This window comes from Gorilla gorilla, chromosome 1 (genome assembly GCF_029281585.2).
Source record: "Gorilla gorilla gorilla isolate KB3781 chromosome 1, NHGRI_mGorGor1-v2.1_pri, whole genome shotgun sequence".
In the NCBI taxonomy this organism is placed as follows: Eukaryota; Metazoa; Chordata; class Mammalia; order Primates; family Hominidae; genus Gorilla; species Gorilla gorilla.
Window position 1 is genome coordinate 216,512,316 of NC_073224.2, and position 14,841 is coordinate 216,527,156.

The window sequence follows — 14,841 nt, forward strand, 5'->3', positions numbered from 1 at the left end:
CCTTGGCCTCTCAAAGTGCTAGGATTACAGGCGTGAGCCGCTGCATCCAGCCTCCTTTATTCTGTTTTTATGAGAAAAAGTCAATTTATAAAAATTTAAAATTTAGAGTAAATACAAATTTTACACTCTTATTAGTCAGTTTCCATTTTTCAAGAGACTTGTTATTTGATAACCCTAAGGTCATTATGATAAAAATTAGGATTAGCTCTGCAAGTCACCTGTAAGTTTCAGATTGTTTCCATTCTTTCTTAACCATCTTCTTCTACCCCCCCATCTTTAAAAAAAAAAGGCAGTAGGCTTTATGACTCTAAAATCAAATGCTTATGTTGGATTCTAATAAGGGGGTTTTATTTCAGGTATTTGTAGGCAAAATACCAAGGGATTTATATGAGGATGAGTTGGTGCCCCTTTTTGAGAAGGCTGGACCCATTTGGGATCTACGTCTTATGATGGATCCACTGTCCGGTCAGAATAGAGGGTATGCATTTATCACCTTCTGTGGAAAGGAAGCTGCACAGGAAGCCGTGAAACTGGTATGTGATAATTATCCACTGTCTAGCAAGTCACTATTTGAGGAAATAAACTTTAATTCAAAAATGTTTGTAGTTAACATTATTTTGATTTCTTCAGTTGTTGCTTGGAATGTTTTTATACTGACCAAGTTGGTATGTGACGTTTATTTTTCTCTGACTATAAAAGTAAAAAAGAACTGAAAATACCCAAAAAGTAATGTTTTATAGAAAGTCTCCCATTGATTTAAGAAGTTATCTATTAGATTGATTAATATCAGAAGTTTCATATGAGTATTTGGCTTATGCATTTCTGTCTTTTGGTTTTAGGCAAAAGGATGTCAATTCTTGATGTTAAACTTTAGGATTCTTAAAGTATAATGAAGACTGGAATGGGCTGTGGGGAACATAATAGTGCATGACAGTGACTTAGGATTCAATTCAGAAAATAGTTGTGAATCTGTTTTATTTTTGTTACAGCCTACTCATACGATTTATTTCATATTTTCTAAATGTATTTTTGTTCTTTCTGTATGTTCCTTGGCCCTTGAGTCTTCTCTGTCTTTAATCTTTCTCTCCTCTCCTACTATTTATAGCCAGTCTCATATTAATTTCCTTTCTCTAGGGCCTTTAACCACTTGGTGCTCATTTCAGACCAGTAGTAGTAGCAACAAACTTCTGCAAATCAAATGTATCTTCACTCCTGCTGTATTTAAGACACAGCTATCTCAGTATCTTAAAATAACAATGTCATTATTTTTTGCATACCCTTGCCTGGCTTCTGAGGGCCTCACTAAGTCTAGTTCTAGCCTTTGTAGAATGGTCAACTTCTTTCATCAAGGCTTTGGTTTCATTACTGGTGTCTGAATCAGTTCCACTCCTAGCTTGACCCAGATTTTAGTTTTTATTATGGATTTTTTCTTCAACTTGTTTATTTAATATTAAGTTTTCATTTTTGGCAGCATATGGATGATTGTATTTTTAATAATCATATCTCTTAGTAAACTAATGGGTAAATAATATTAAAGTATAAGAAGCTAAAATTGGCCAGGTGTGGTGGCTCACGCCTGTAATCCCAGCACTTTGGGAGGCTGAGGCAGGCAGATCACCTGAGGTCAGGAGTTCAAGATCAGTCTGGCTAACATGGTGAAACCCTGTCTCTACTAAAAATACAAAAATTAGCTGGGTGTGGTGGCGCACGCCTGTAGTCCCAGCTACTTGGGAGGCTGAGGCAGGAGAATCACTTCAACCCAGGAGGTGGAGGTTGCAGTGAGCAAAGATCGTGCTACTGCCCTCCAGCTTGGATGACAGAGCGAGACTCTGTCTTAAGAAAAAAAAAAAAGGGCTACAATTTATCAAGAAAATCCACTATAGTGATTTAAATAAAACATTTTTCAAAATTTTATAAAATTTTGAAAGTATTGTGTTTGGTAGACAATTTAGAACTATATATTTAGAATTCTGTGACTTCTGTAGGATTTGAAATTTTTCTAGTATCTTTGCATTGATTAAACATAGTTGTTACCCTTTACATATTGTTATTTTGAGTATGGCTTACCTATATGCAATTACATTTCCAAGGACCCTGAATGATCAGTCTCAGGTATTTTTTTCTGAAAAATCTGTGGAAAAACATTTTCAGATGGATAAAATTAAAATATGAAATAAGATATTTTAAACAATAAAGTGAGTCCTTTTTATATGGAAGAGTAGTGAAGGTTAACAAAACCAAACTAAAACAAGAGACTGTAACAATGAAGTTTAAAATATACATTCATATTATGGAAAGCATGAGGGAACTTGGTGAGTTGATGAAGCAGGGAGCGTTTGGCCTTAAATTGTTGAATTTTTTAGGTTAAGATCAATTGTCCTGAGTTTGGGGTGGTTTTGGGGTCTCTGGTTCTTTTCTTATTGCAGTGTGACAGCTATGAAATTCGCCCTGGTAAACACCTTGGAGTGTGCATTTCTGTGGCAAACAACAGACTTTTTGTTGGATCCATTCCGAAGAATAAGACTAAAGAAAACATTTTGGAAGAATTCAGTAAAGTCACAGGTAAAACAAAAATGTATTTAGAAATTACTTTTGCGAAATATGTTGTACTACTTACAAGTGCTCAAAAAAACTGAGGGGTTGTATGTATTAAATTAAGAATTCAGGTCTGAAGTATCTAAATTGCTTCCTTTCTGCTTTGTAGTGGTTTGGGTTTAAGCAAGTTCCCTTATATCCTTCATTTCTTGGAATGTCCCCTTCACTTCTTTGTCTTAATTGAACCTTGGCTTTTGCTGGAGCTTTTGCTCTATAGCCCTCAAGTGAATGCTTTTTTTCCCCTTGACAATTAGTGTATTTTAGGACCAAGAGGATGAAAGTTTTTACTCTCTCCCTGCTGCCTTGTCTAGATCAGATTTTTTTTTTTTTGAGATGGAGTTTCGCTCTTGTTGCCTAGGCTGGAGTGCAATGGAGGCTCACTGCAACCTCCGCCTCCTTGGTTCAAGCATTTCTCCTGCCTCAGCCTCCCGAGTAGCTGGGACTAGCATGCGCCACCACGCCTGGCTAATTTTGTATTTTTAGTAGAGACGGGGTTTCTCCATGTTGGTCAGGCTAGTCTAGAACTCCCGACCTCTGGTGATCCTCCCGCCTCGGCCTCCCAAAGTGCTGGGATTACAGGCGTGAGCCACAGTGCCTGGCTGATCAGATTTTTTTAAATATCCAATTCTAAATCCATGGAATTGATTGAGAAGTAGATTTTATATCACAGTTCTATACACATTTATATATAACTGAAACAATTTAACAAAACTGTACTTTTATTTATTATACATGATTTATTTTGATATTTCTTATTCTGTTTCATTTTTTAAAATGCCAGTTGTGATCTAATACTACCTATGATTTAAAAACAGTGCGTTAGACCGCTGCCTCCCCTTGTAAAAACCACTGTTCCTTTACATTTTTATCATCCAGACATATCCTTTCCCTTTTGTTGAAGCTGTCATTCGTTGCTCTTGTGGTTTCAGCCTTTCATTAATCTAAAGATTGCTTCTGGCTCACTGTCTTTCTCTTCTGCCCTAAATTGGCTTCTTTCTAATACCTTTAACATCTACATTGGTGAACCATCCAGGGCTTTAGACTCCTACCTACTTCTATGTCTACCTCATCTTTAGTCCTTTACTTCAGCTCCACCATATCCAGATTACATTCTGGATCTAGTCACCAGAAATTCTATGCACTTTGAACTCTTGATTTCTAGCGTCCCACTTTGTAACCACTGCTACCACCCGCTATATTGTGTTGTCAAGTACCCCTGCTGGCACAGTTCTTTGACTTCATCACTTTATTATCTATAGCTCCTTCTGGCTTCATGATCATTTATTCATTCTTTCAGCAGGTGTTTATTAAAGTTCCTGTTAAGTGCTGGCATTGTGCTATGTGCCTGGGATACACTGATGGCTAAGAGACATATTCTCTGCTTTCATAGATCCTATATCCTGAGAAAGGAGATAAGACCAAGAATATAAAAAATAAAAATTAAAGGAATATTTAGACATTGTGATAAGACACTGAAGCAGGAAATACAGGATATTTAGCTAGAGAATAGCTATTATCCCTGTTTCCATGGTTCTGGAAGACTTTTCTGATAAGATGACATGTCAACCAGCACCTGAAGGATAAAGAGGTTGTAGCATACAAAGAGCAAAAGGAAGTGCATTCCAAGACAGCAACACGTGCCAAGGTTCCAAGGCAAGAAAGTCAGTATATTACAGTAACTGAGGAGGCCAGTATTATTAAAAGGTAGAATTAGGAGTAGAATTGTATGAAATGAAGTAGGCAGGGCTTCTGTAGGCCATGTAAGGAGTTGGGTTTTTATTGTATATATAATGAGAAGGTATTTAAAGGTTTTAAGCAGGAAATAACACCTATTTCTTGTTTATGGAATATTATTCCTAGCGCTCTGTGGATAAGGGCTTGGAGAGAAGGGGCGTGAGTGGAAGCTGATAAATTAGTTGAAACTGTCATACTAGTACAGATACAGGATTAGACTAGGGTAATAGCAGTGGAGATAGAAAGAAGTAAATGAGTTTGGAATTGGATAGGAGAGATGAAGGAAGAAATCAAGAATGTCTAACCAATTTCTGGCTTCAGAACCAGGTGGATGGCACTGTTTATTAGATAGGAAGTCTAGGGAAGGCAGATTTTGGCCATGGTGGTTCAGTTTTGGAAAAGTTAAATTTGCAATGTGTAAGACATCAAAGAGGATACATCAGGTAAGAACGTAGGCACATCTAGAGCTTAGAGAAGTCTGGGGTAGGAAAAAATCTAAGTATTTATAAGGGTATAGGTAACATTTAAAAGTAGGGCTAGCTGACATTATTTAGAAAGAACACATACGGAGAGATAAGGGCAAAGGACTAAGACCAGAGGAACACTAATATTTAGTGATCACTTCCATTCTTGGTAAAAATAGTAACTTTTAAGTTAGCTTCAAGGAAGATTTTTGGCCATGGTTAGTTGTCAAAAGTTAGTTCTCTTGGGTTTATATTACTAATTTTGTTTTTAAGGTCCTTGTTAGTGCTTTAATAAAGTCATGTTTTATCAAACGCTCTAAAACATTGTAGCATGTTAAATGTCAGAATATAGTAGATTTGTTGTATATGGCTGTACCTTCAGAACCCCTAAAATTAAAAAGGAACATCAAATACTGTCCCAAACCCCATATCTAATTATGTTGATCTAATTGTCTACAAAATTAGTGACTCATGTTGAGGCTGCTTCACTTATATTTTGCTCATCGTCAAGCGGGTTTAGGTCTGCCTAATTGCTAGATGTGTGGTGGATGCTTTTGGCTTATATATCTGGCTGTTGGTTTAACAGAGGGTTTGGTGGACGTTATTCTCTATCATCAACCCGATGACAAAAAGAAGAATCGGGGGTTCTGCTTCCTTGAATATGAGGATCACAAGTCAGCAGCACAAGCCAGACGCCGGCTGATGAGTGGAAAAGTAAAAGTGTGGGGAAATGTAGTTACAGTTGAATGGGCTGACCCTGTGGAAGAACCAGATCCAGAAGTCATGGCTAAGGTAAATACAGTTGCTTGGAATGGGCATAGGGTCATCATTTAAATTTTGTACTCAGAATAAAGCTCAAATATTTTGAGTTTTATGATAAATAGAAATTGTAGCTTTAGACTTCAACTGTTTGGCAAGGAGCGGCTTTAACACTAAAGTTAACAGCCTGTCTTGGTATCCAGGAATTTCCATTAACAATCCCTTTTCCTGCAGATTAAATGTGCAAAAGGAACTGAAATGAAATTCCTTCAATTAAGTATTTCCATACACACTGGGTGTTTGTTTAGTGCTAGGCACTGTGAGGGATAGAGGTTTTTTTTTTCTTTAAAAGTCCTGAGTAAAGAGAGAAGTAATGTTTTGGAGATTATAAGTTATAATCTTCATTGACTATATTATGACTTTATTACTTGGCCATGAATTATGTTTTATTTAGATTTATAGCTAATTTTTCTTTTTTTAAGCTTTTTTTGTAGTTGTTTTTATTTTTTAAAATATTTTATTTATTATTATTATTTTTTGAGACAGAGTCTTGCTGTGTCGCCCAGGCTGGAGTGCAGTGGTACGATCTCGGCTCACTGCAACCTCTACCTCCCGGGTTCAAGCGATTCTCCTTCCTCGGCCTCCCAAGTAGCTGGGACTACAGGCGCCTGCCACCATGCCCGGCTAAATTTTGTATTTTTAGTAGAGACAGCATTTCACCATATTGCAGGCTGGTCTCGAACTCCTAACCTCATGATCTACCCGCCTTGGCCTCCCAAAGTGCTGGGATTGAGGCATGAGCCACCGTGCCCCACCTGTTGTTTTTAAATGATCAGATTCCCTTAGTGTATTGTCCCCATGAAGAAAGGCAAAAGATTGTCATGTTTGCTCTTATTTGTTAGTGGCAAAATATGCATGGCAAGTCCTGTAAAGGGCCCTCAATTCCCTCCTGATTCCTGCACTTGCGTTGCCAGGATCTTAATAGTGGTGCCTTGAGTACTGGTTCTTAAGCTTTCCTTTGGGCGACTCCTGGGACACATCAGAGTTGCATTTCTTTTTTTTTGAGATGGAGTCTTGCTTTGTCCCAGGCTGGAGTGCAGTGGCGCGATCTCCACTCGCGGCAAGCTCTGCCTCCTGGGTTCACGCCATTCTCCTGCCTCAGCCTCCCAAGTAGCTGGGACTACAGGTGCCCACCACCACGCCTGGCTAATTTTTTTTATTTTTAGTAGAGACGGGGTTTCACCATGTTAGCCAGGGTGGTGTCCATCTCCTGACCCTGTGAACCGCCCGCCTTGGCCTCCCAAAGTGCTGGGGTTACAGGCGTGAGCCACTGCGCCCGGCCTCAGAGTTGCATTTCTGCTGCTTGTAATGAGCTCTTGAGCATTTTAGTTGTCTCTTCCCTTCACAGGGAGGCAGCAACTCTGAATGGCCATGAGTTAATGGTTGGATTCTTCTTGATAAGTCAGAAGTCAAGGTTTTTATTCCAGAATTTGAGGAGGCAAACCCTCGTTCTAAGTAGTTTGGAGGAGAACCCTGGTTTATACTTGTATAAAGTCTGGGTTGGCAGTGACATCTTTGGGTTAATCAGATAAGTTCTACTGAGAATGAACCAGAGAGGCTCTCAGAAGTGCTACTCAGTATCTTTTATCTCATATTCCTTGAGTAGATGGGTGTCTAGGAAAGGGATAGAGAATTTAAATAGCTCTGAGTTTTTATTTTGATTTTTCACTAGCTTGATTTTAATTCCTATTGTTTCTTCTCCTAATACAACTATGACTTTGGGTAAACTACTGAACATGGATGTCATCTATTTTATTGAGCCTGGATCAATCTCTAAGATCCACCACAACTTTGAATCTACCTGTAGTAACTAAGTATAGCCTGTATTGCTTTTTCTGTAAAAATATTTTAAAATAGTATTATAGATGTATTCTAATAGAGGAATAAAATATTATAAAAGAGGAATAAAATCCCATGAAAACCAAAAGTATAGCTTGTAATTTGCTTACCAGCCACTTCTCACATAACCTTTAGTAACTGCTCAGATGGAAGTTCATCCTAATCTTTTTTTAGGGTTAGAAAACTTCAAGATTTCATTCTGGTAACTCCTTTTTCCTAGATCTAAAACAGGTTTCAGAATGAAAAGGAGGTCTCTATAAACTTAGGATTAAATATTATGGAGCCCTTTATTGTTTCTTTTTTTTAAAAGATGGGGTCTCATTATGTTGCCCAGGCTGGAGTGCAGTAGCTGCCCACATGTGCAGTGATAGCACACTGCAGCCTTGAACTCCTGGTCTTAAGTGTCCCACCCACTTCAGCCTCCCGGGTAGCTTGGGACTACTGGTGCTTGCAACCGCACCCAGCTCCTTTATTGTTTCCTAATTGAAAAGAAAAGTTTATCCATTTGAGTAAAGCTTCTGTTATTCACACTATCAATTTACAATTCACTGAAGATTTTTTTGCCAAGTTGGGTCAGTTTTACAATGTACCAAAACCTAAAAGCCTAAATATATGTCTCTTAAAGGGACCCTTTTTCCTGTTGAACATTTTAAACACAATTTCAGTAAGTAATTTTCACATAGTATGTTATCGTTTCATCATAGAAAAGTCCATGTTGAATTTTTTTTAAAAAGCAGCTAAACCAGTGGGAGTCTGTGTAACATAGAGGCTGGACCTTAGTATGACAAATTGAGAATAATAAAGGGGATGGAGCGTTTGTGGAAAATGTTAGTTTTTTTCCTCCTTAAATTAGTATCTTCTTGTTAGATAGCCCTTTATCTGAAGCAACAATTTGTTCAATATGTTAGTTTTTTATTTGGATAGGTACTATGTTTTCTTAGTTCAAAAGTTATATAGAAAAGTATAGACAAAGAAATTTCCTTTCTACCCCTATCCCTGTGTCTACCAAATCCCCTTTGTCTCCTATAAGGCATCCAGTTTTAATAGTTGCTGGTTTCCTTTTAGTATTTCCTTCGGCAAATACGGATATACTTCCTTAATTCTTAGATGAGTGGTAGTAATGTTGGTAGCCTACCATATCCACTGATCTACCTTTTGTTTATTCACCATCCTGTTTCATCAGCTCTGAGGAAATACATCATTACTATATGTACTACTAAATAGTTAAAAAACACTGCCAACTAAACTATGGCACAGTACTTGCTTATCACATTGACTGTAAGTTGTCCTATCCTATAACTCATAGAGCTCCTCTTCATTTTTTGGGTTTTTTTTTTTTTTTTTTTTTTTTTTGAGACGGAGCCTTGCTCTGTCACCCAGGCTGGAGTGCAGTGGTGTAATCTTGGCTCACTGCAGCCTCTGCCTCCCGGGTTCAAGTGATTCTCCTGCCTCAGCTTCCTGAGTAGCTGGGGTTATAGGTGCCTCCTACCACGCCCGGCTAATGTTCATATTTTTAGTAGAGATGGGGTTTCACCATGCTGGCCAGGCTGGTCTTGAACTCCCAACCTCAGGTGATCTGCCCACCTCGGCCTCCCAAAGTGCTGGGATTACAGGCGTGAGCCACCGCGCCCAGCCGTCTTCTTCATTTTTTATGACTACATAGTAGTCTATTCTGTGGAGGTACTATAGTGTATTTAACCAGCTGGATATTGTTTCTAATCTTTTGCTCTTACAATGCTGGAAGGAATAAGCTTATGTCAGTTGATACAAGTGGAGATATATCTGTAGGATAGATTCTTAGGGGTAGAATTGTGGGCCAAAAGGGTAGATACATCTGTAATTGTTAAGATACTGCCATATTCCTGTCTGTAGGAGATACAGTATTTTACATTCCTACCAGCAAAATACAAGAGAATTATTTTCCTCATTCTTGACAAAATAGTGTATAATCAAACTTTTGAATTTTGCCAGCCTGATAACAAATGTCTCAGTGCCATTAATGATTAATGATTTGCTTCTCTTACTATGAATGGTTTGAACTTTAAATAATATTTTAAGAGCCATATATGTTTCTGTGTATGAACCATGTATGCAGGAATTTTGCCTATTTTTCTATTCAGTTGTTGAGCTTTTTGTTATTTTCTGGTGCTCTGATATAAAAGAGAGATTAGCTGTTTGTGATACATGTTTCAAATTTTTCATCCATATTTATTGTCTTTGCTTATAGTATTTTTTGCCATATAGAAGTCATTTATTTTTAGTAGTTGAGTATAACATTCTTATGGCTCCTAGATTTTAAGTCATAAGGTCATCCCCACTCCAGTGTTATATAAAGGAATCATCCTTGTTCTAATACTTTCACAGTCTTCCCTCCACCGTTTTATTATTTAAATTTTCAATCTATTTGGAGTTTATCCTTGTGTATAGTGTAAGGCATGGACCAGCTTTTCTCCTATTTTTCTAATTAACACTACCTGATTTAATGATTTAAGCATTATAGTTTGTTTATATTTGGTAGGGCCAGCCTCTAAATTTCACTCTTTTTTTTCCTGGTTATTCTTGCTTATTTATTTTTTCATATGAACTTTTGAAAGTTACTCAGTTTTAGAGGAAAGAAACAGAAAAACTTGTTTTGAAAGGGACTTGGAAACCATGTTAAATTTGTTGATTAACTTGGTAGTAATAATTATGTGTTGGTTCCTTGAAGGTTCTACTCAGTGTTAGGTGCTTTAATGACAACATAGGAGAAGGCAGGAACCAATAATTTTTGTAAATGATATCAGTGTCATTTTCTTAGCAATTTCTCTTACTACCTGTAACAACACTTTTAGCACTTAATGTTTTAGAGGAGAAAAGCTATTCTATGAAGACAGGAAGAAACACTTTTCAGGTAAAATTAAGTAGCCAATGACAGTTTTGTTTATTTGTTGCTTACTAGGTAAAAGTTTTGTTTGTGAGAAACTTGGCTACTACAGTGACAGAAGAAATATTGGAAAAGTCATTTTCTGAATTTGGAAAACTTGAAAGAGTAAAGAAGTTGAAAGATTATGCATTTGTTCATTTTGAAGACAGAGGAGCAGCTGTTAAGGTAGAAATTTTGAAATTTTGGTTCTTGATATTTGAATTTTGTTTTTGAAACTTGCCAAACACAAAGTAACTTTAAAAACTGAAATAATATTGGTTGTCAGCTTTTGCTGAACTCTTTCTATTTAATCTCTGTAAAGTGGTAATAGTATGTAACAGATAAGACTCCATATTTCAAAGCCAGGTTATTACTGAGTTTGTGATCTTAGGCAAGTTATTTTTAATCTCTGTATTGTTTTGTAAGATTCGATAGCATGATGCCTTGGAAGTATTACAAGGTATAAAACTAGCTGCTGTAAACATTAAATAGGTAATAAATGCATTATAACTACTTAGTTGACCTTAGTTTGTGTACCTATGAAGGAAACTGAGTGGTGTGCATGACTCATACAGTATACCATGTTTAATTGAGTAGATATATTTTGAGGGTATGATTAGTTTTACCTTTATTTAATCATTTTAGAGTTAAAATAGCATTCACTATGTTTTACTGATTTTGGTAATTGTTAGAGATATCACTTGTGTATAATAGTTGACTTAGTCTTTGATGATAATGAAAAGTTTGAAGAAAGTATTTTCATATGGTATCTGGAACACAAAACCTGCTTTCTATCGACAATGGTTTAGGACTATCTTTTAATGGGTGAAATTTTCAGTTTCTTTTTTTTATTCATCTCTCCTTCCTTGGGGGGATGGGAGCAAGACAAAACACTACTAAAATCTTATTTATGTTATTAGGAAGATAGATCCAGAATGCTTAGTGACACAGGCATGGTTCTTTTTCTGCATGTTTGGTCGGTGGGATACTGCCGTCTCTAATTTGAGCATTTTTTGGTTTTGTTTTTTGCCCAGGCTACTGCTTTTAAAACAGGCTTTATAGAATCCCTGATTGGTTTATAATTAATCGGCTTGCTCACTGATGGTAGCTAATTAATGAGGCAGTATTGTTCATAAAATTCATAACTTGTCCAAGATCACAAAACTCAGTAATAATCTGGCTTTGAAGTATGGAGTCTTATCTGTTATGCTGTTATACTCTTATCCGTTCATGTGTGGCTTCTGAAATTTCACTGGTATAGAATGCAGATAACTAATAATTTTATGCTGTCCAAATATTCCTCCTGACTCGACTGGTTTCAAATAACTGGTTGTCCTGATTGAAAATATTTATAGGATGGTTTGCCAAAGAAGCCTATGAAATTATAAAATATCTAGTCCAGGAACTGGGAGTCACCAGGATGGTCAGGGCAGAGGGTAGAGGTTTCATTTTTTAATTTATGCCAGGAAGCTTTTGTAAACTTGTTTAGTTGCTTTAACTGAAGCAACGCAAAGCTGAGGTGGTAAAAGGGAAAATTGCAGTCTTGAGGACTAGTTTCGTTTTTGTCTAGATACTTATAAATCACTGATAGCTCCAATAGAACATTTTTTTATGTGTGCCCAGAGTGGGGAAAGGTATAGGGAAACAAAAAATAAAATATCATGAGGAGGTGACATTTTGTTACTGAGTACCTGAACCTTTTGATGTATGGCAGAGGTTGTTAGGTGGAACAACATGAACAAAGGGCTAGAACATGGAATGTTTGATTACTGCTTTCTACATAATTGCTTAAGTCTTCATTAGTCCAGGCCTTTTCTGGCTCTGTACTTTTAACTGTTCAAGCAAAGTACATTTTGGGTTAAGCATTGTGAGGGGAAACCTAGGCTTTTTTGTGTTAGTATCTTCTTGAATTTTACAGATAATCTCACTCAGTAACCTCATTTGTGCTTCAAATCCTTGAAATTGTTGTATAAGAACAGTGTAAGACCTGTATGTTGTATGCTACATGTTTATTTTAAAATTCTAATCCTGAGAAGTTAATCTTTGTCTGGCTCGTATTAATACTGGCATTTTTCCCCGGTATGGATTTGCTTCTTTGGTATGGCTTATCTTTTAAGGAGTTATTTGGAATTAAGGAGCAGCAATAGGTGGCAGCCCTTTTACCTTTTAAAATATAATATCAGGTGGTCGGTTTTGTTCTAAATGTAATTTATGTATAAAAAGATAAGGTCAAGGGAAACGCATTTTCTTTGTGTGTTTGTGTTTAACTTTCTGGCTAGATTCACCTTTTGCCATTTAAAATAATTGTGAAGTAAATTGTTAAGTATATTAAATTACACAAGTATAATAGCTTACATACTATATAAAACAAAATATAGTTTTATATCGTTGTAAAATAATTTTTCTAATTTTTTATAGGCTATGGATGAAATGAATGGCAAAGAAATAGAAGGGGAAGAAATTGAAATAGTCTTAGCCAAGCCACCAGACAAGAAAAGGAAAGAGCGCCAAGCTGCTAGACAGGCCTCCAGAAGCACTGCGTGAGTCTACATTTTAGTAGATATATCTTTGGACAAGGAATAACTTGATAATGGAGATCAGATTAATAAAACAAAATCAGTCTTGAAGCAAACTGATTTGTTTTTTCTTTTCTCCCTTCTCTACTTTGCTAGGTATGAAGATTATTACTACCACCCTCCTCCTCGCATGCCACCTCCAATTAGAGGTCGGGGTCGTGGTGGGGGGAGAGGTGGATATGGCTACCCTCCAGATTACTATGGCTATGAAGATTACTATGATGATTACTATGGTTATGATTATCACGACTATCGTGGAGGCTATGAAGATCCCTACTACGGCTATGATGATGGCTATGCAGTAAGAGGAAGAGGAGGAGGAAGGGGAGGGCGAGGTGCTCCACCACCACCAAGGGGGAGGGGAGCACCACCTCCAAGAGGTAGAGCTGGCTATTCACAGAGGGGGGCACCTTTGGGACCACCAAGAGGCTCTAGGGGTGGCAGAGGGGGTCCTGCTCAACAGCAGAGAGGCCGTGGTTCCCGTGGATCTCGGGGCAATCGTGGGGGCAATGTAGGAGGCAAGAGAAAGGCAGATGGGTACAACCAGCCTGATTCCAAGCGTCGTCAGACCAACAACCAACAGAACTGGGGTTCCCAACCCATCGCTCAGCAGCCGCTTCAGCAAGGTGGTGACTATTCTGGTAACTATGGTTACAATAATGACAACCAGGAATTTTATCAGGATACTTATGGGCAACAGTGGAAGTAGACAAGTAAGGGCTTGAAAATGATACTGGCAAGATACGATTGGCTCTAGATCTACATTCTTCAAAAAAAAAAAATTGGCTTAACTGTTTCATCTTTAAGTAGCATTTTGCTGCCATTTGTATTGGGCTGAAGAAATCACTATTGTGTATATACTCAAGTCTTTTTATTTTTCCTCTTTTCATAAATGCTCTTGGACATTATTGGGCTTGCAGAGTTCCCTTATTCTGGGGATTACAATGCTTTTATCGTTTCAGGCTTCATTTTAGCTTCAAAACAAGCTGGGCACACTGTTAAATCATGATTTTGCAGAACCTTTGGTTTTGGACAGTTTCATTTTTTTGGATTTGGGATAGATTACATAGGAGTATGGAGTATGCTGTAAATAAAAATACAAGCTAGTGCTTTGTCTTAGTAGTTTTAAGAAATTAAAGCAAACAAATTTAAGTTTTCTTGTATTGAAAATAACCTATGATTGTATGTTTTGCATTCCTAGAAGTAGGTTAACTGTGTTTTTAAATTGTTATAACTTCACACCTTTTTGAAATCTGCCCTACAAAATTTGTTTGGCTTAAACGTCAAAAGCCGTGACAATTTGTTCTTTGATGTGATTGTATTTCCAATTTCTTGTTCATGTAAGATTTCAATAAAACTAAAAAATCTATTCAAAACATTACCTATTTCAAATTCAATTGTGTCCTAAAACATTATTTTATTCGTAATCCTTGCAAGGAATATTGTTTTCAAAGTATAACTGCCTATGTGAGTGATCAAATTCATGCAAAATTTCTTGTCTATTCCAACATGTGTTGTGGATATTAGACTGAGGATTAGTCTAAATTCAAGTATTTATTCCAATTAGCACTTTCATTGATTGGTGTTCTCTCATAGTCTCTTCTAATTTTGAAATTTTATCTTTTATTTAAAAAAAAAAACAGGTTCATAGACTTTTGAGCATTCTTGCAGGCATTGGATAATTTGCATTAAAACAAATAAAATGTGGCTGGGAAAGCAGACTGCAATTTATTTTGACCCACATTCTTTATAAGGGATAATTTGTGACTGAAGACCTTATTTGCTGGATAAGTGAATGTACATACAGGGAAAATTGTTAGTACTGTGGCGTCAATTGCACTGCGGACTTTAGTTTTAGTGAAAATGATCGTGACTACCATTTCAGTTACTGGTTTAGGAATATAATTTCCTA

The 14,841-nt window shown here is 36.9% G+C and overlaps 1 protein-coding gene across 8 annotated transcripts in view; it reads left to right on the plus strand.

Annotated features, from left to right (window-relative positions):
• Window positions 1–14,307, plus strand: part of HNRNPR (heterogeneous nuclear ribonucleoprotein R) — a 34,200-nt gene extending 19,893 nt beyond the window's left edge. For 6 of the 8 annotated variants that reach the window (XM_019012508.2, XM_004024875.5, XM_055387515.2 and 3 more), the window contains 6 exons: window positions 357–533; window positions 2,427–2,562; window positions 5,380–5,585; window positions 10,390–10,539; window positions 12,772–12,893; window positions 13,026–14,307. In XM_019012508.2, coding sequence (XP_018868053.1) covers window positions 357–533; window positions 2,427–2,562; window positions 5,380–5,585; window positions 10,390–10,539; window positions 12,772–12,893; window positions 13,026–13,638 — 1,404 coding nt within the window. In that variant the 3' untranslated portion in view covers window positions 13,639–14,307. The remainder of the gene's footprint in view (window positions 1–356; window positions 534–2,426; window positions 2,563–5,379; window positions 5,586–10,389; window positions 10,540–12,771; window positions 12,894–13,025) is intronic. The other 2 variants (XM_055387514.2, XM_055387518.2) reach the window with 1 other exon arrangement.
• The last annotated feature ends 534 nt before the right edge of the window (window positions 14,308–14,841 follow it).